The sequence below is a fragment of the Alosa sapidissima genome, chromosome 16 (genome assembly GCF_018492685.1).
Source record: "Alosa sapidissima isolate fAloSap1 chromosome 16, fAloSap1.pri, whole genome shotgun sequence".
NCBI classification, from domain to species: domain Eukaryota; kingdom Metazoa; phylum Chordata; class Actinopteri; order Clupeiformes; family Clupeidae; genus Alosa; species Alosa sapidissima.
The window spans coordinates 2623434-2644678 of NC_055972.1; the positions used below are offsets into that span (position 1 = coordinate 2623434).

The following is a 21245-nucleotide window of genomic DNA, read 5'->3' on the forward strand; positions in this document are numbered from 1 at the left end:
AATAGTTTAGTTCAGAGTCCTGATGTCAAAAAAGTAATTTGGGCAAATTTTTTTGTCATCTGGGAGCTGGCTCCATAGTCAGAACGCATAACAACTAAATGCAGCGTTGCCTTGTTTAGTTCTGATAGTGGGTTTCAACAGGAACATTTCTCCTGTGATCAGTGAGATTTAAGTGATGAGTATTGCTGGAACATGTCACACAGTCTCATTGAAGGGCAAATCTGGTGTAAACTGATTCAAAGCCTTGTTGTTCGAGCTCACCAGGCACTGTCCAAAGGACAAAGAACAATAAAATGTGTCATAACCTAGACAAGTTATGGACAAGAAAGTAAAGCTGACTCAATATGGCAAAAAAGCCTTCGGTATCTTCTTTCCATTACAGGGTTTCCCCAGGTTTGACCACCCCAAATAAGACTTTTTTTAAGTCCACTTACATGAAAATTAAGACCTACATCACACCCATTATGCGGTTGTAAAACACCAGATCAAATCCATAATGACAATTAAAACAACACTTCCCCATGATGTGCTGTCCTCTCCTTTCGACTGATTATGTTGATTCATTGCTGCCGGTGCGAAAACCCAAAGTATTATTTGCGCATATCCTAAGAAATTAGACTAGTGTAGTTGCCACGATACCAAAATTATTGTTTCGATACCGATACCACATCAAGAATTGCGATTTCGATACTTCTTCGATAATTCTTAAAAAATGTATTTGATTTGGGGGCCCAGACCACCTTGACATCATCAGTAATATTGAATATAGTGTTATCATTCACACCAGTGGGCATCCTAGATTCTGCTTGACTCTTTCCACACACACGGAAAATTATGGCTTATTTCATATGTTTCTATTTCATATACCTTCGAATTCATATAAAGTGTACAGTTAATGTATAGTATTTTTTAATCTGCATAATTACTATTAATCTGCTTAATTGCTAAACATATTTAGTCATTTGAATACTTAATATTTATTTTTAAACTATTACACCTAGGCAAATTTTAATGTGGTGTGTAGGCCTAGGTGTAATTGAGTGTTTGTCACTTTAAGAAATACGTGAGTAATTACTGTAGCCTTCAGTCTCACGGTTTTAGGCTAGTGAATAATAGTTGCACATAATGCATAAGGATATGTGGATGCAATTCATTGTTGTCTGTCATTAGATAAAATAAATGTAAATAAAAAAACTATCAAGTTCATAGAAGGGATCATGTTCAATAAGGATTTTAGCACTAATTACGAATGACATACATGACCTGAGCTAGCAGAATTAGTTAGCAAGGAGCTCTCTCCAGATGTAAATGTTTGCAAAGGTTGCGCTGCCTATTTCTAAATGATATTAAACCCAATAGTAGACCTACGTACATCTCATAGCCTACAGAGGGTCCCAGTTAAAAATTGACACTTCATTCACGATCATGGTGAATGGTGAAATGTAAGTACAACTGCAGCCGCTTGGGGGCAGCATAGTCCGCTGTGGAGTTCCACGGTCGAACCAGACGGCGCATTCGACAGCAAGGGCTGTGATTGGCCGAGTTTTCAGTGCGTTTCTCTGTGTTTTTAGCAGCCCCTGCAACATGCTAGTCCACTGTAGCCTAAGCCTTGTACATAATGTTAAACATAGTTTTGGATTCAGTGGCAAGATTTCTTGATTGTACAGTGTCTGTCTCTCAGTAATGTTTTAAAATGAGAGCTTCGTCAGCTGGCAGTAGGCTACTTTGTCGGTAGTCATGAGAAGTTCGCTTGCTAACAGAACATAAATATGCTGCCCAGAAACCTTGTGAATAGTTCTGATTTTTTTTACTACACTAACGAGGTTGAAATATAGACTTTGCCTACAGCATCTCCTTAACAGTAATGTTAACAAAATGACAGCATTCATATGACAAAGAAAAACGAATTCGGTCACTCAAGACTGTGCCACAGCAACCAGTGTAGGCTACAGTCCTACCCAATAGGCCTACTCGAAGCAGATAGCGTTGTCTGACGGTCGAGTGGGTTAATGCACGTATTTCCAGAACAGGTCTGCAACTTTCAGGTAGTTCTGAGTTCGAATCTAGGCAGGAGCAGAGCCATATAAAGGCCTAGGCCTATTGTTATAATTTTTTGCAAGGTGTTGCTCCTGGCAATACTTGTTTATAATACGTTTGGTGATTAATTGATAGCTGTTTTTGGGACACGTTAAACGTTCTTTATAATGAGCGCATCCGGGGAGTAAAACGACTGTTACGCGCTGTTACAACTGTAGGCTACAATGATTGCAATACAAAAATATGCGCGTGTTAGTTTAGTTAGTTTTGTGATGTTTTGCACTTTTGCCTCATGTGTTTTCAGGTTTGAGGGCTTTTTTGGCAAGATTGACCTTGGTTAGACTCTGCATATGTTATTTCTCCGTATGGAAAATAAAGTCAATTTTCGACACACGTCTGTTATTAGTTAAATAACAAGTGTTGCTTGTTAAAACATGTGACTAGTGAAACTCAAATGATTTTAGAAATATTTAGCCAAAGCCAAAAAGAGAAGGAGAGACGCCGGTGCAGCTCAGATGTCTTCTTAATTTTCTTTATTCTTTAGTAAAAGGTGCAGAACATTATTAAACTTTGACTAACGTTTCGATGTTCGTTAGTCAAAAACATCGACACATCGAAATGTTAGTCAAAGTTTAATAATGTTCTGCAGCTTTTACTGAAGAATAAAGAAAATTAAGAAGACATCTGAGCTGCACCGGCGTCTCTCCTCTCTAAAATATCTGTCCTGGCCTGGTTGCAACGGATTGTGGCCAAACGACAGAAGCGCGGAGAACCCTCCTTTGTCTTCCAAAAAGTGTTACTTTGTGCCCCGCGCTCCCCCACTGCTTGTGAAAGAAGGGGGTGGGGGAGGGGGGCTTAACGTGAAAAAGCTTAATGTCACAAAACGGAAACGAGTCGTTTTAGGCTACAGGCCTTCATAATGGTAGGCTACAGGAAGTGGGGGGAGGGTATGGGATGACCAGAGCCGTCATCTATCGTCTTTCCAGGCACACAGCTCGTTATAAAGCCTATCGACTGCCTTAACAGATAGGCTTTGCTCTTGGGTTTGGCCTTACAGCGAACTCAATGCTCTTGTTGCTTGCAGTTTGTTAAATAAAGCGATGCAGATTACATTATTTATTTCTGATTAATTGCGTCTTTTGATGTATGTTGCAACATTTGCTTGTTAGGCTGGGCTACTGTCAATGTCCTGTACAGGTCAATGTTCAACAATTGCTGGTGTAGGCCTAGGCTATTAATCAATTAGGGACTGTTCGTTATTTATTTAATTAAGGGGCTACCGGAGGAGTTTTGGGAGCGTTAGTCAAAAAAGACGTGACCCTCCCTCGCCAGCAAGAATTGTTTCTATGACCCTCCAAAGTGATTGAGAAAAAACGCATGATCCTCCCCAGTCCCAACAATGTATTGATGCCTTAGGCTACTGGGTCAATTTGGGAGCTTGCATGCTACGACTCCTTCCTTGAAATGCCTTGAAAAGGCTGTCGTTTGCACAATTTCACAAATAATCACCGGGACCGAAACAAACCTGTCAACTTTTCCCGGGTTTATCGCGTATTTTAACTTTTTCCTCGCTGTCTTAGGAGGAGCTGCAGGGCCGTCGCAAGGGGATGCGAGGCCCTGTGCCAACTTGACAGATGCAAGGCCCTTTTCACTTACGTGCATGAAATCATGCGATAGCTTACTTTACACATAGCCAAGGCTACCGTCGGTGTATTTTAATAGTAGCCTAGTCTAATAAGCTACACCAGCTTGCCTTTAAGAGGGGAAATTCAATTGTATAGCCTATAACATTAGCTGAGTCACATATTTGGCCATATGGTGTTTATCATAGGCTACATCACGAAACCAAATAGTGTAACAAAGGCGAACACTTTAACAGGGGGAATTCATTGGGCATGAATCATTGTGCTGAACGGTATTTGTCAATGAGCAGAAACACACACGACATTCAAACTATTGATAAGATGTACTGGTCTGTATCTATAGGCTAACATTGGACAAATAAATGACACTGACTCGCCATATCCTGACTCAGGAAAAAAAAAAAATTCTTGCTTTGCCGCAAACTCAGCAATGAAATCATAGGCCAGTTTGCAGGTAGCCTAACGTCTTTTTCATAGAAGGGAGAGCCCAGTCTCTCCTGTGACATGGAGGTGCGCAAATATTTTTTAATAGCCTGTTCAACTTCGAAAAGCTTCGTTCACCCGATGCCAGTCACTGATCGCAATTTTAAAGTTCGGAAAGCTTCATCTTTTTAAGTTTTAAGTGCAGTGGCCCATATCTGCCCCCTTTGGAATTATATCTCGAGCCTATTATAAGGTCCAGTGCGTTATGTCCTGGGATTCGGATGTGCTCAAAAAGAAAAGAAAAAACACTTTTTTATAGATGGTTATGAGGAGCAATGTGAGAGAGAAATTTGATGATCATTGATCGTTGTTTTGGGACGTTAAGCCTTTTCCATAGGCGTCAGTGAAGGAGATTGAAGAATGACCATTTTTTTTTTTATACGAAAATATTTCTTAACTACAAAAACTCAGTGTCTAAAAACTCAGTGTCATTCAGACTCAACCCTCTTGTTGTTTTATTATCTTTTTCGTTGTCGTTTGAACGTTGGCAAGCAGGCATGTTGCGGTTGCAATTTAAGTGAAATTTCTACAGTAGGCCTACAACATGCTGTTAGGCTGGGCTACTGTCAATGTACTTGTACAGGTAAATGTTCAACAATTGCTGGTGTACAGGTTATATAATCAATTAGCTAAATCATTTGTCCAGCTGTTTAAACATTTTTTCGTGCTACATTCAAACGCAAAAGGTGCTTTGATATATTTTTCGTTTGAACGTCGGCAAGCAGTCATGCTTTGGTTGCAATGAATGAGGATAATTGCTTTTTTTTGCATTATTTTGAATATGACTCGCTCCAGTCTCAACAGCACGTACTTTTCCCACACGCTTAGTTCTAACACACATAGGCCTATCCCCTCTCGCTTTCTCTCTCTCCATCCCTGCACACGGTGCTTTCTTAAAGGAGCTGCACCATTTTACAACAATTGCATCTACATTTTCATATTAGAATGTTTTGTCAAGTGTAAGCTTAAACTACCGTGATCCATTGAAGTTCCCGTGCCCCCGCTGCGTCATGGAAGCAGTAAGTCAGTCGCATCAAAAATAGTAGTGGCACCCAAGTGACACCTTGTGGTTGTTTGTGTCAACTGCAGTTTGTGCCATTTCTGCTGAGAAAATGGGGATCGTGATTCATGAAGGAACCCGTCCAAACTTAACGGGGACCCACTGTAGGTAGGTTAGCAACACAAAGTTGAGAGGTGCAAGTGAGCAAATCAACTTGATATTAGCCTATTATTATGTGTTACCACAGAATCACTTAAGCTAAACTAGCAGCCATGTCTCGCTGTTTATGGCACGACAGCTGCGCATATGTGTGTGAGGAGAAAAGACGCACAGCCACAGGCTTGGGGAGGAGGCACTAGAAGCATGCCTTGTGCACACAAACAAGAACACGGTCATTCTTAAAAGTATTGATACTAATAAAATTAGGTATTGTGACAACTGCTAATAGCTATGGTACGTTTTATGGGCACTCATCGGGCACAGTCTTTGGGTCGAACTGCGCGTGCGCAAGGCTTCACGACACCAATCTTGCTCCAGCGGCAAGATTACAACACATGATTGGCACGATGTCTTCACAACACACCATATGATTGGCTCAATGTATTCACATGTCGACGGTTTGCCGAGGAAGGGGTGGGATATGTGTAGACAACGGCCATATTGGCGTGACAAACTAGCCCCATGCATTTCTATTGAGTATTATTTGAGTGCTGTGTCTCCTCATTAGAAAGTCTCTGTCTAGACGCACCCTAGCGGCGGCGAATTAATTTGCTCAGCCTGTACGTCTAGTATCAAACCATAGGGATTTCTATTGGCTGACGCCATGGACGTCATCCAATCACAGCGCTCTATTTTTTTAGAGAGTCTTAAGGCGGGCTTAACAGGATGGCGACAGTAAACAACAAGGAAGGTGGCTATGACAAACGAAGAGCGGTTGTTTGAATCGGCGTTGGCGTCAACTTTGGAGGAGTTGGACTTGTGCTTTTCTTTGAAAGTTGAGCAACACAATGCACTTAAGTCATTCCTTTCGAAGAAGGATGTATTTGCCGTTTTGCCGAACGGATACGGATATGGTCGTAGCGCTGGCCTATTGCATGCCTAGGCAGTTTGAAAGACAATTAAGCGAGGTGAATGGCTCGATTCCAGACTATACATTTCAATGATATAGGATGTCCCGCCAGGCTAGTTTTTTCCCCCATTTCACCTTGCTTGCAGGCTAGTATAATTAAAATTGAAGACCTTCGTTTAAAAAATTAAGACTGGCAACGGAATATAAGACTTTTTTAGACCTTAATTAAGGAACATGACATTTAAGACCGTTTAAAGACTTTTAAGACCCCGCGGCTACCCTGCATTATGTCAGGAATACCAAAAGTACTTCTATACGGCTCTGGGCTATACTTCCCTGTCCATAACTCAGAATTGGCTGTGCCACATTTTCTTTTTCCTATGAACAGCACACAGTGATTTCCAACAAGAGTTATGGATCAATTCATACCGGATTTGTCCTTTAAGTGATTTGTAAACAAGGAGTGCTTTAGGGTCAATCCGGTAAATCAAAGACAATGACTCAATATTACATCTAAATTAGCCCAAAACATTTAGCTCTGATCACTCAAGAGACACTGACAATTGTCAAGAACAAAAACAAAATACAGAAAATACAGTATACACCAGGGGTATTAAATGAATCTTCAGCGAGGTCGTTACGGAAAATTTCCTCAAGCAAAGGTCCGGAGCATCATAATGTTTAGGCTATGTATATGTATGTATGTATAATATATATACAGGGGCGGAGCCAGAGGGGTGGCTCCGGGTGGCACAGGCCACCCTTGAGATTCGATTGGTCACCCCAGGTGCCACCCCAAATCCTAGTCTACGATTGGCCGTTAACATGGTGTAAGGCGGGACCTTTCTTGATGCACTTGCAGCAGTGTGAAGTGTCAGACGTCAGAAATGTAAGTGGCAAACACACTTGCCTTTATTGGCCTGCGGCACAATTGAACTGCGGAACGAAAGGTTTCCCCGATCAGGAAATACTCCTTAATACGCCACTTTGTGTAGGCTTAACAGAGGTAGCCTAAATATCGTGCCTATGACGATGACAGCTTTAAAAAAAAAAAACATTTATTTCACTTGTCTCGCTGGATTGAAGGCAGAATGTGGGCTGTTGCGCAAATAGATGAATGAGGGTCGGGAGATTCCGTTAACAAAAACCTAAAGTTTTGCCAACATTTTCTCCATTATTATCGTAAAATATGTCTCCATGCAGGGCAGGGCTGGTTCTAACCTAGGCTAGGCTACTATATTTGGGTGGGCTGGTAGAAATTTTGGGTGGGCAACATAGCAAAACTGTCAAATTGGATCAAAACTAACATAAACACAAAACAAACACAAAACAATCAGTACTACCTAGCTTGAGTTGCTGCAGCCAACAGCCAGGGATAGGCAGTATGTCTGATACATGTATGTAAAATACAAAATAGTATGTTGTCATTTTTATTTTATTTAGTTGGAAAAAAATGGCATCATATTTTGTATCAAAATACTTTATAGGTTTGTAGTTTAAAAATAGTGCCAAATTATTTTGGTAAAACCAATAACCTACTTTTGGTGATGTGATTATAAAAGTGCAAAACAATGAATGCAGCACTGGTGCTGACTTGTAATTTGCCCAGAGTTGTTGTGATCAGAATATTGAGATTCAGGGAGATAAGTTTCTTGAGAACTTTAGTCATCCAATTCAAACACATGGAACCGGTTATGTGGTTGCCCTGCAAGAAGTTGCACCATGTGCAACGTGCACAATGTTTGCACACATCCACAATACACTCCTTCATACCAACCTCAAGTTTCTTGAGAACTTTAAAGTTAGCATAGCCCAATGACACACAACTTAGATAATTAACTTTAATATGTTTGTATTAAATTTTATTCAAATACAAAGACCTGCAAGAAGTTGCACCATGTGCAACGTGCACAATGTTTGCACACATCCACAATACACTCCTTCATACCAACCTCAAGTTTAAACTTTAAAACTTTAGAACTTTAAACTTTAAAGTTCTCAAGAAACTGATGATTAATCATCTAATCGGAAGACATGGAACCGGTTATGGTTGCCCTGCAACAAGTTACCCCACGTGAAAATGTAATTAATAATTTGCCCAGACTTGTTGTGATCATAATATTGAGATTCAGGAAGATGAAATTACATTATACAAATACAAAGACATTTTATGTGAGAGTAAGGTATTTGTGTTTTTTTGTCCTTCAATTTATGAGTATGGTGTTTGCATCTGGTTTCCCTAATGTATGTGCTAATTTCACATCTTGAGCCTGTTTCTGTTTATCTGGATGTTTTGCCTCATGCCACCCTTGAATCAGTGCCTCACTAGTGCCACCCTTGTTAAAAATGTCTAGAATCGCCACTGTGTATATATAATATTAGGATGGATGGATGGAGCCTAGTTGTAGATAGATAGATAGATAGATAGATAGATACTTTATTGATCCCCAAGGGGAAATTCAAGAAGATTGTAGGCCTAGGCCTAATGTTTAATGTGAAATAAAATAAGTAGCCTAAAAGGCAACATTCGAAATGAGGAGAAATAAGGCAAGATAAGAGTGATTGGGGAGAAAAACTGAGTAGCCTTGGCTATTTTTAAGATCTTAACGTGAACTTAAAATAAAATTTGAGCTGAGACAAGGCTGGTTCCTTGAACCCATTAATCAGCAAGTTTAATTAAATTTTTTTAGTTTTTTTTATGTTGACCCGAAATCCTGGAAACCCAGGAACATCACGTTGTTGGCAGTGAATGCATGTCGGCTTAACTAGATTGTGGTGGATCAGTCATATTGCCTTCTTAAATCGTAAAATATTCTGTGGTCTCAGTTCACTGTTGAATGGACCTAGCCTACCCTATGCTTGCTCAATATGCTTTGTCTAGTAGAGGTGCTTCAAATAGGCACTTTTAAAAATCGCCTGTCTCAGAATAGAAGAGGTCCACGGCAATTCTGCGCAAAACTGTCACATCCATATTTAGCCTAGTTGGCGTTACAGACGTGACAGTTTTGCGTGGTATTGCCCCAGTATCGTTATATAAAGCTCTGTTCTCGCTGTCTAGCTTCCTCCTCTTTGAGCAATCGATGATTTGAAAATAACTTACTTATCGTTAACTTAGATATCCATCTGATTGTTTCTCGTCCCGTCTCCTCTCCTCGCTCGTTTCAGGCTATCAGTCTCTTCCCCATAGTAGGCTACTTTACTCACTGACTCGACTTTATCAGAATTCACAGATTTCACTGGCTGAGTAGCAGCAAGCGAAGTGATGGTTCCTGAAGCTCCTGAAGTAAATGCTGTTATCCTAACCAACGACACATTTAGCGCAGCTTTGAAATCTTACGTGAAAATCTAAATTAGGCTATTATGGTCTGGGTCCGGATAGGATCACGTCACGGTCCAGACTCGGATCGCGGTCCGCCATTTGGTGATCCCTGGTATACACCATACAACAAATATTGTTGGTGAGTTAATCATTTTGGCCATGTCATTTTTTTTACTTTTGATGTATGTTCAGCCCATCTGTAAAATATATTCATAAAACCTAGTGGAAATTTCGCCTCTATCATTTCTATGACAATGTGATTGTGTAGCTTTCGTAGCTACACAGTTTGATGTTAACTGTATAAAGGTTGAATAATTTTAGTGCAATAGAGGCCTACCCTTTATAAAAAGCCCACCAATAATGCTCACCACAATTGGAAATAATTTAAAATAAGAGAAAATTACCCCAGCTTCATGGATGTTTTGGAACCTCCACCCCTCGTAACAAAAGCCTTCTTGACCTTTGCGGGTTCCACAGCTGTCCATCCGCAGAGCGTTCCACAGCGCATAACGTAGGCTGCAAATAAAAAGCAAAATCAATCTATCAGTGTGGTAATAATAGCTCTGAAACTGACAGTTCCAGTCATTGATTTTGATTAGCTGAAACGTGTTCCTTTTTGTTGTAATTCCCAAGTTACACAAGGTTACACATCCTTGTGTACACATCCCTATGCAAAGAATGGTAAAAAATTAAGTTGTTACAAGCTGTGGCCAATGTTCCACTTACCATTGTGTGACAGTCAACACCAGTGATCTCCAACACGGTGCCCGCGGGCACCAGGTAGCCCGCGGGACGGCTGGCGCCCCCAGCGCACTTTCTAAAAATAGCCAACAGGTCGCCTGCAGATCATGCTCTAAAAACACGCTCCATTGTGAAGTTTTCAATAGATATTTAAGTCTAGACCAGAACCATTTCAAGAATGTATGTAGCCATACATCTGTAACATTAAATTGATATTGGTGATACCTTACAAATTGTAGCTGCGTTAAATTTTAGCCGTTGGCTCCAAATCCGTTTCCCATTCAATCACAATCTTTAAACAACAACGGAAGCGGAGCGCATACACGCTGCTCGCACACATAGACAGTAAAGGGGGAAAAAACTTGCTTGTCTGGTGTAGCCAATGGAAGCATATCTTTTGCAAAAGTTCTGTGGCCATTCCATGTTCGTCAAATACGGTTCTTGCATGATTGTTCAAGGACTGAAAAACAATTGCTTTAGCTCACAGGCCTTTTCTCCTCCGTAGGCTACTGCCGTATAATAGCGCTAAAAATGTTATAGCATGCATGACTGAGCAGGACTGTGCATTACCCTTTTTTGTCAGATCATGGATCATTTCAGGTGTGCAATAACTTTAAAAGGAGTTTTCATATGTTAGGGTGGTGTGGGCGATTACTATTGAAATGTTAAAACCGAATTGTCCACTGAAATCAGAACTTAAACAAACCCTGAATTCATAATGGTGGGTGGGTATAAATTGGGTACAAGTTGTAACCCAAATTATTAATTGCACAAAAAGATAGATTAGATTCCCCATGCAAACTTTGAAATGAACAAACTGAACAAAAATGTTGGTAGTGTTGCATAGATTATTGATATTAAATTTGACAATACAGTTGCTTAATATATAAAGACGTATAGGCCTGCACAATATTGATAATTTAAAAGTAAAAATCACATAGGCCTATTATTTAGGAGGACTACCCTCGCAAAAAAGGGGTGAGGGTATGTTTGTTTCAAATGAGTAGCCCTCCATATGATTTCGGGTCTTCAGGTAGCCCTCATTCCCAAAAAGGTTGGAGACCCCTGGTCTACATGAACTATTTATTGGTGTATGGGTGTCTTTATAAAACCATCAACTGTGCATAATTTAAGACAACCAGAGGAATACAATAAATCATCTGTTGGAAATTGATCTTAATGCCTCAATTAAAAAATGAGGAAAAAATCCAACCTTTAAACACGCCAATATTCTTTGTGAATGAACCAGGTATCGTAAATTAATAAATGTTATTCCTTAAAATACAGGGGGCATAAGTAAGAAACCCCCTATGTTAAAATCCCATAAAGGCCAGTTATTGAATGGACTCAGGATACTATGCATCCTGATAAAGTTCCCTTGGCCTTTGTAATTAAGATAGATAGATAGCCCATCACATACCCTTCACCATACCTAGATATATCATGGTTTTATTTCAGTTAGCTAATAGCTGGTTTGATTTGCATGCTACAGATTCTTTTCATTGCAAAAGAAATGTTGACTGGCAAGTTATTCATGACTGCAGATGCTGACTTGCCTATTTCTCGATCCCTCGACCGCAGCAACGCTACTTCCTAGTTTACCTGGGTTACAAGAATGCCCTTTCACTCCTGTTACAATATGCTGTAATTTATAGCAGGTTAAACAAAAGTGAGAACATATTGTGGGGCAAAATATACTTACCATTTTGGTACGCTGTTTATTCAGCAATTTGATCTGATGGTCTACCGTAGTCTTCCCATTTTTTAAGAAGCTGCCGGCCTCTTTTCAGTGGAATTGAGCTGGAACCAGTTTAAATCAGTGGAAATAACGTTAGCTTCGTCATCTTGACTGACATCCCAAAGACATTTTAAAATTCCGTGCATTTTGGCTACAGCATGGCTTAACACCATTCAAAACATACAGACTAAAGCTGTATAAGGCAAAGTAAGCTAGCACTAACAACGTTAAATTGTCTAACGTTAGCTTTAGACTATATACAAGCGGCACAGCCAGTGATGTAACTTACAAGTAGCTAACATTAACTAGCTAGCTAACTTTATGTGCTGCTTCGTCAGGTTGTTCAATGATATATTGAGTCTAAAAATATGCAAGAACGTTAGCAAATTACCAAAATGTTAATGTACCTTGTCTGAGTTTTCGTGGTGGCAAGTTCTGCACAATCCTTCATACCCACACACCGTTTCACTTGGTTTCACTGGGCGCCAAATCTAGACTGCATTTTCTGGAGTCGTCAGCACGCGAGTTTATCTCGTCCGACCATCATAGACCTCTGGAGTCTAACTTGATTTTTCTAACTTGCTAACAAGTCGCAAGTTAGCTCTGGGGTAGCAAAAAGCAAATTGTGCCGCCTTCACGTACCATTGATTATAATATCTACTGGAAGGTTGAAGACAAAAGTGCGTTCAGGAAAACGTCTGCGTCTCCGATTTCGTCGTCTCCCTGCGGGAGAATTTAACAGGTGATCTCCTTATATGGGCATAGATGGTAGCTTTTTTTGTAGGCGAACTTCAGAGGTCTGTCAGAGCATCGTCATGTGTGGTGGTCACATCACATGGTTAGGCCTACTGTTTGCAAATGTGAACTTGAAAATATGTGCAATTAAAACAAATAAGCCAATGAAAATCATTTGAGAATTGTTGTACAACAGCTAGAGCTCTTACAGATCAGACTAATTTATAAAACAAATAGGTCTGGATGAGCATTACTTCACTTAGAGAGCTCTCTGATGGATAAGCCTGAGTAAAATATGAGATATATAAATTGAGCAAGTCTGAGTATTGTATAAGCCTTTGCTGAGGTCTCTTTTGTAAATCAAAAAAGGACTAAACTGAGATGACTAGAATGAGAACGGTTCAAGCTTGTGAAGAGATCTCTTTTACAGAACTGATGGAGCCTAATCTGAGATTTACCAAAAAGATCTGAAATGAGAATTGCATGAGTTTACAGAGAGAGCTCTCTGGTGGATCAGCCTGAGTAAAATATGAGATGTATAAATTAGACAACACTGAGCATTATTTAAAATATTGATGAGATCTCATTTGTATATTAAAGGGAGTCTACACTGAGATAACTTAACTCTTTTGCTCCAGAGACAAACCTGAGAAGCGGGAGACAAAAGCAATAATCTCATTTTTATATCACTGTGATCTCATTATTGTCTAGGAGAAACAATTGAGAAAGAGAGGAGTTCTCATTTTAACATTTTCTTTCCTCTGGGTCACACTATCGCACGTGACAATTTAAAGGTGATTTTCTCCTCTTCTGGCGTATCGTGACAGGAGAACCATGACAACTTTGGATGCGGTTATCTTAGCGATACTTTTTGCAATACCCTCGATATACAGTACATATCGTTGGAAAGCTTAGTCTGAATGGCCGTTCATGTGAGCACATTAACTTAATTTTGTAAATTTTATTATACCAAAACGACTGGTTTCGCCTTGCAGGGTCACAAATGTGACTTCGCCAGACAAAAGGAGCTGGCATTACAATAGAATAGGTAACCCCTCGTGTCTTTGTAATTTGCATTCGGTTTGCAGTAGTAGTTTAATATTTAGTCACATAGGACTTGGCTGATTTTTTCCTTCACCACTACACGAACATTATTGACAGTGTAGGTCCCGCCCCTTCCTTGATTTTGATTGGCTAGCTAGAGAGAAGTGACATTGACAAACCAATCAGGAACTGAGAAATCAAACTCCTTCCGTTTCATGCAAACTCTCCTTCCGTTTCATGCAAACTCTCTCACACACACCACTATACTCTCTCACATACACCACTATACTCTCTCACATATACAACTATACTCTCTCACATACACCACTATACTCTCTCACATGTACTACTATACTCTCTCACATACACTACTATACTCTCTCACACACACTACTATACTCTCTCACACACACTACTATACTCTCTCACACACACTACTATACTCTCTCACACACACTACTATACTCTCTCACATACACCACTATACTCTCTCACACACACCACTATACTCTCTTGCATACACTACTATACTCTCTCACATACACCACTATACTCTCTCACATGTACTACTATACTCTCTCACACACACTACTACAGTATACTCTCTCACACACACCACTATACTCTCTCACATTCACTACTAAACTCTCTCACATACACTACTATAGTCTCTCACATACACTACTATCGTCTCTCACATATACAACTATACTCTCTCACATACACTACTATACTCTCTCACATACACGACTATACCCTCTCATACATACATGTAAAATGACTATAATAGTGAGTGTGCATGAGTATAGTGGTGTATGTGCAAGATTATGATAGTGTGTGTAAGACCAAGTATGAATTAAGGCCTAGACGGCCCTTCATATGTGTGTGTGTGTGTGCAATGTGATGTGTGACGTAAGAATGAGGGTGTGTTGGTAAGGACCGGAGCACTCTAGGCGGATTGCTCATTTCCTGTTTCACAACATCATACTGACCTGTTTTTCTGCAGATACAGTAAAGGCCCAGACTTCCCTATCAATCACTGTGTGTGTGTCTGTGTGTGTGTGTGTGTGTGTGTGTGTGTGTGAGAGAGAGAGTGTGTAGAATAAGTGGTGAGTGTGTGTGTGAGTGTAGAATAAAGTGTTAGTGTGTGTGTGTGTGTGTGAGTGTAAAATAAAGTGGTGTGTGTGTGTGTGAATGGGTAGAATAAAGCGGTGAGTGTGTGTGTGAGAGAATGTAGAATAAAGTGGTGAGTGTGTGTGTGTGTGTGTGTGTGTGTGTGTGTGTGAGAGAGAGAGTGTAGAATAAAGTGGTGATGAAAGACTATCAGGTTTTGTTGTACGTATAACTTGCCTGCACGTATAACTTTGGAATTGATGGACTTGATAAAGTAACTCTGTCTCTGTCTGTCTTTTCTCTCTCTCTTATCTCCCTCCCTCTCTCTCTTCTCTCTCTCCCCCTCTCTCTCACTCTCTTTCTCTTTCTCACTCTCTCCTCTCTCTCTCTCTCAATTTCAAATTACATTTTTTTCAAATTCAAAATGCTCTATTGGCATGACAAATAAGACATTCGTGTTGCCAAAGCAGTAATACAAATTATGGAGGGAACATGGCACAATAAATAAAACTAGGTGTCTATGTGTAGACATAGACATAGGTGTACACTATATCACAGTATAACAATAACAACACAGAAACATAATAATATATACATATACATAGTACACATACATACATACATGCACATACACATACATATACACACACATATACATACACATAATCTTGCCCATGGCTTCAAAGTTTGGGTAATATGTTTTAAAACTAGGGAAAGACGCATCTCTTATGTCTACATTTATCACAGTGAAGGAGAAAGTGCTCCTCTGTCTCAACCTTCCCTGTCTGGCACTGACCACATATTCTTTCCTCTTTGGGCAGCCAGGTTTTCCCATGCCTGCCTGTTTCCACTGCAAGATTGTGGTCACTGAGCCTGTACTTAGCCGGTCTTGAATTTCCCCTTGGGGATCAATAAAGTATCTATCTATCTATCTATCTATCTATCTATCTATCTATCTATCTGTACTTGGTCAGGATTTGCCTCTGCTTCGTATCTCTGACAGAGGAGAGATACTCTGACAATTTATTCTCGATTTAGGTTGAGATAGAAATTAATTCTGCTTTGACTGGTAGTTTGATTTCTCCAATGTTCCAAATAGTGTTCTTTTGCTTGCATTTTTGACACTAATTGCTGATTTGGAAGCAGTACTGTTCTGAGCATGTTGTATATTAGTGTTTGTTATGGAATTAGTGAGCTTCAGTACCAGCTGGCACAAGGGGCTCTTATCAGGGCTCTCTCTCTGTCTACCATCAGTCTCACTCCTTCTCTCTCTCTCTCTCCTCTCTCTCTCTCTCTCTCTCTCTCTGTCTACCATCAGTCTCACTCCTTCTCTCTCTCTCTCTCTCCTCTCTCTCCTCTCTCTCTCTCTCTCTCTCTCTCTGTCTACCATCAGTCTCACTCCTTCTCTCTCTCTCAATTCAGTTCAATTCAAGAATGCTTTATTGGCATGACAAGCTCACTTATATTGGCAAAGCAGTTATACAATAAATCTGAACACATACAGTACATGTCAGTAGATTTTCATAAGAATAAAATAAATAGGTAAAAGTAAAATAAAATGCAGTGTATGATGCAGTGTGTGTGAGTGTGTGTGTGTGTGTCTGTGTGTGTGTTTATTTGTCGATATAGGTCACTCATTGTCCCTCAGATAGTGGCATGTTGATACATACCGGGCAGCAAGATATGCTTTATCTCCTTCTCCTAATAGTATCTTTAATTTTGATATGTCATTAAGTTCATTAAAATTAGGAATTTCTGAGTTAAATTTGTTGAAGAAAAGGTTTCTTGTTTGATCGAAGGATGTACATTGTAGGAGGAAGTGCATCTCTGTCTCAACCTCACCAGTCATGCAGTAACCACATACTCTGTGTTCTTTTGGTTGCCATGATTTTCTGAGTCTTCCTTTTTCGATTTCCAATTTGTGGTCACTTAGCCTGTACTTGGTAAGGGTCAGTCTCTGTTTTCTATCTCTGACATTATTAAGATATTCTGCTAATTTATATTCTCGGTTTAGGGCCAGATAGCATTGTAATCTGCTTTAATTTTTAGTTTCTTCTTTCCAATATTCCAAATAGGATTCTTTACATTGTTTCATAATTTGGTTTACTCTGATTGGTTTTTGGAAAACAGTGTTGTTGTGAGACTGATCAGAGTGGGTGTGTGGCAAGGCAGTTAGTCTCTGCAACAACTGATGTAGGGGACCTTTTTCTGGGTTCAGCTCTTGGGTTTGGAGGGCTTTAGAATGAAGGGTGTCTTGTGGGCTGGATTAAAGGTGATTCAGAAAATTGAGTGCTCTTTTGTTGATGTTAATGATTAGTGGGTATCTACCTAATTCTGCTCTACATGCATTTGTTGGTGTTTTTCTCTGTACTTGTAGAATGTATCTGCAGAACTCAGCATGTAGAGATTCTATTGTGTGTTTGTTCCAGTGAGTATAGCTATGATGACTGAGTGGACCCCATACTTCACTACCATACAGCGCAATGGGCTGGATGACACTATCAAATATTTTAAACTAGATTTTAATTGGAATTTGGAGATTATAAAATGTTCTTTTAATTGCATTTAGGGCTCTTCGAGCTTTTTCCTTTAGTGCATTCACTGCCATATTAAAACTCCCTGATGCTGTCATTGTTATACCTAGGTAGGTAACTCGTGGTGTGGGGGATGATAGAATTGTTTATTTTAAATTGGTGTTTGCTTTCTTGGCATTTGAGGCGTTTTTGGAAAATCATTACATTTGTTTTGTCTAGGTTTATCTCTAGGGCACAACTACTATGTCTAACTGTAGTTGTAGACCTTTTTTCCTCTCTCTCTCTCTCTCCTCTCTCTCTTTCTGTCTACCATCAGTCTCAGTCCTTCTCTTTCTCAATTCAATTCAATTCAAATGGTGCTTTATTTCTCTCTCTCTCTCGTCTCTCTCTCTGTCCCTCTCCTATATCTCCCTCTCCTCTCTCTCTCTCTCTCTCTCTCTCTCTCTCTCTCCTCTCTCTCTCTCTCTCTCTCTCTCTCTCTCTCTCTCTCTCTCTCTCTGTCTACCATCAGTTTCATTCCTTCTCTCTGTCCCTTCTCTCTCACACACGTAACATTATACGTGTTTCATTAGTGTAATCATGCCGGACAGTTACAAAGGTTAAATAAAGGAGTATTAACCCTCTATTCCCACCTCATATCTCTGCAGTGTGTGTGTGTGTGAGTGTGTGTGTGTGTGTGTGTGTGTGTGTGTGTGTGTGTGTGTGTGTGTGTGTGTGTGTGTGAGTGTGTGTGTGAGTGTATGTGAGTGTGTGTGTGTGATTGAGGTTGAATAAAGGAGTATTAACCCTCTTTCCCTCTATTTCCCCCTCATATCTCTGCAGCCCCCAACCTAAAGGGCAGGCCACGGAAGAGAAAGCTCTCTCAGCGCCGAGAGGACCAGAACCTGAACCCAAACCAGCCCCTGCAGACCGGTCCACCAGCCCGCCGCCCAGCCAGAACCGCTGCAGAACCCAGGCCCCCTCCCAAGGTACCGTCCTGCACCAGCCACCTTGCTCAGCCTGGAGTGCGTTCGGATCAGAACCCGAGTCAGCCAACCAGTGTCTGCTCCCTGGGACTGGGACAGGCATTACAGGCATAGATCTATAGTATGGATTTGTCATAGATCTATTGTGTGGATTTGGCATAGATCTATAGTGTGGATTTGGCATAGATATTTAGTGTGGATTTGACATACTGTAGATCTATAGTGTGTATTTGGCATCTATAGTGTGTATTTGGCATAGATAAGGGTGTGGCCTGTCTATGATGAGGGTGTGACCTGTCTATGATGGGGTGTGGCCTGTCTATGATGAGGGTGTGGCCTGTCTATGATGAGGGTGCGGCCTGTCTATGATGAGGGTGTGACCTGTCTATGATGAGGGTGTGACCTGTCTATGATGGGGTGTGGCCTGTCTATGATGAGGGTGTGGCCTGTCTATGATGAGGGTGCGGCCTGTCTATGATGAGGGTGTGACCTGTCTATGATGGGGTGTGGCCTGTCTATGATGAGGGTGTGGCCTGTCTATGATGAGAGTGTGGCCTGTCTGTGATGGGGTGTGGCCTGTCTATGATGGGGTGTGGCCTGTCTATGATGAGGGTGTGGCCTGTCTATGATGAGAGTGTGGCCTGTCTGTGATGGGGTGTGGCCTGTCTATGATGGGGTGTGGCCTCTCTATGATGAGGGTGTGGTCTGTTTATGAGGGGTGTGGCCTGTCTGTGATGGGGTGTGGCCTGTCTATGAGGAGGGTGTGGCCCTGCCTATGATCTGCACTTGCTGCTCTCACAGATATTAGCATAGTTCTATTTGTAGAAAACCCAGTAGATGTAATTATATACAGAAAGATGGCTGAAGATATAACACAGCCGAATTTACTGTTATCATGCCAACGGAACTACCATGTGTTCCTATATATAATGAGAGCATATTGTGCAGGTTCCATCTGGGATGTATTGGAAATATATGTTTTTAATAATCTCCTTCATTTTTGACCAACAAAGACAATAGAGCACTCTGTAAGTACAATAAGTAAGCAGAATAATGTGTGTGTGTGTGTATGTGTGTGTGTGTGTGTGTGTGTGTGTGTCTGTACATCCAAATACAGTATGTGTTTATTTTCCACAGAGAATTTCAGCCTCTCTCACTCTCTCTTTTTATCTCTCCCCCTCTCTCTCTCCGTCCATCCCATAATCCCATAGGTGAGGACAGAGTGCAGGGTGGTGGTGGCGAAAGTGAAGAATGTAGGGATGTGTAAGAGAGAGGAGGGAAGGAGGGAGCGAGAGAAGGAGGGAAGGAGGGAGCGAGAGAAGGAGGAGAAGGAGGGCAAGGCCAGGAGAGAGAGGCAGCAGGCAGGTGAACAGGCTTTCCTGGCCGCTCTGCACCGGTACATGAAGAAAAGACAAACACCCATCGAGAGGATCCCCTACTTGGGTTTCAAACAGAGTAAGTAACACACACACACACACACACACACACACACACACACACACACAGATAGATACATACATACACCACACTCACACACACACAAACACAGATAGATACACACCACACACACACACACACACACACTCACACACAAACACACACACACACAAACACAGATAGATACACATACACACACACACACACACACAGACACACACACACACACACACACACACACACACACACACACAGACACAAATATGATTAAAATGATGAAAAACATTTTACGATGTGATGACAACAAAAATGACATCAGTAATCCAAATGAATCATCATCAAATAATGAAAGGTATGTGTGTGTGTATGTGTGTGTGTGTGTGTGTGTGTGTGTGTATGTGTGTGTGTGTATGTGTATGTGTATGTGTGTGTGTGTGTGTTTGTGTATGTGTGTGTGTGTGTGTGTGTGTGTGTGTGTGTGTCCAAAGAACATGCAGAAAAAGAAAGCACAGAAAAGCCAAATGACAGGATTATAAATATAACACACACACACACACACACACACACACACACACACACACATATATATAAAACGCTGTCATGATAAACAGACATTCATTGAAAAGCGAGCGAGAGATGCATTCGAGGTGTATGAAGCAAATCAATAGCAGCAGCCGTGGGGATAGTGGAATGCCATTGTGATGAATGTGATTATAATAACACACACACACACACACGTGGGGATAGTGGAATGCCATTGTGATGAATGTGAGCCTTTGTGTGAGCCCTGATTGAATTTTGATTGATTTCTCCAAAGGCTAGTTCCTTCATTTTGAATTGGTCCAAAATCTCCAAGGCAAGCAGTACTGTTATATTAGGCCAACTGACAAGCACTGTTGTCTGTTTGAGTTTACCTTTCTGTTTTTACACCACAATAACAAATGAGTTTGAGTTTACGTTTCTGTTTTTACACCACAATAAAAAATTTGTTTGAGTTTACGCTTCTGTATAGATAGATAGATAGATAGATAAATAGATAGATAGATAGATAGATAGATAGATAGATAGATATACTTTATTGATCCCTAGGGGAAATTCAAGGTCACAGTAGCATACAGACATAACCACAAAAGCTTTTACACCACAATAAAAAATGTATTTTCATGAACATGGAGCTCAGGTTAAGACATCATGAAATGAAAAGAAATGAAATCTCGGATATGTACGTGTGTGTGTGTGTGTGTGTGTGTTGCAGTGTAATGATTGCCTATGGCTCTGTGTGTATGGCTGTGTGTGTGTGTGTGGTGATGTTTGTGTCACATCTGTGATCTCATGTGGATTCATAGAAGTCCTGAAGTCATTTGACTGGCATGTGTTTTGGATGTGA

At 40.6% G+C, this 21245-nt stretch overlaps 1 protein-coding gene across 1 annotated transcript in view; it reads left to right on the top strand.

The window, feature by feature from the left end:
- LOC121685741 (AT-rich interactive domain-containing protein 5B-like) overlaps nt 1-21245 on the top strand; it is an 80576-nt gene that overhangs the window by 41508 nt on the left and 17823 nt on the right. The window contains exons 5-6 of the mRNA XM_042066476.1: nt 18279-18424; nt 19633-19876. Coding sequence (XP_041922410.1) covers nt 18279-18424; nt 19633-19876 — 390 coding nt within the window. The remainder of the gene's footprint in view (nt 1-18278; nt 18425-19632; nt 19877-21245) is intronic.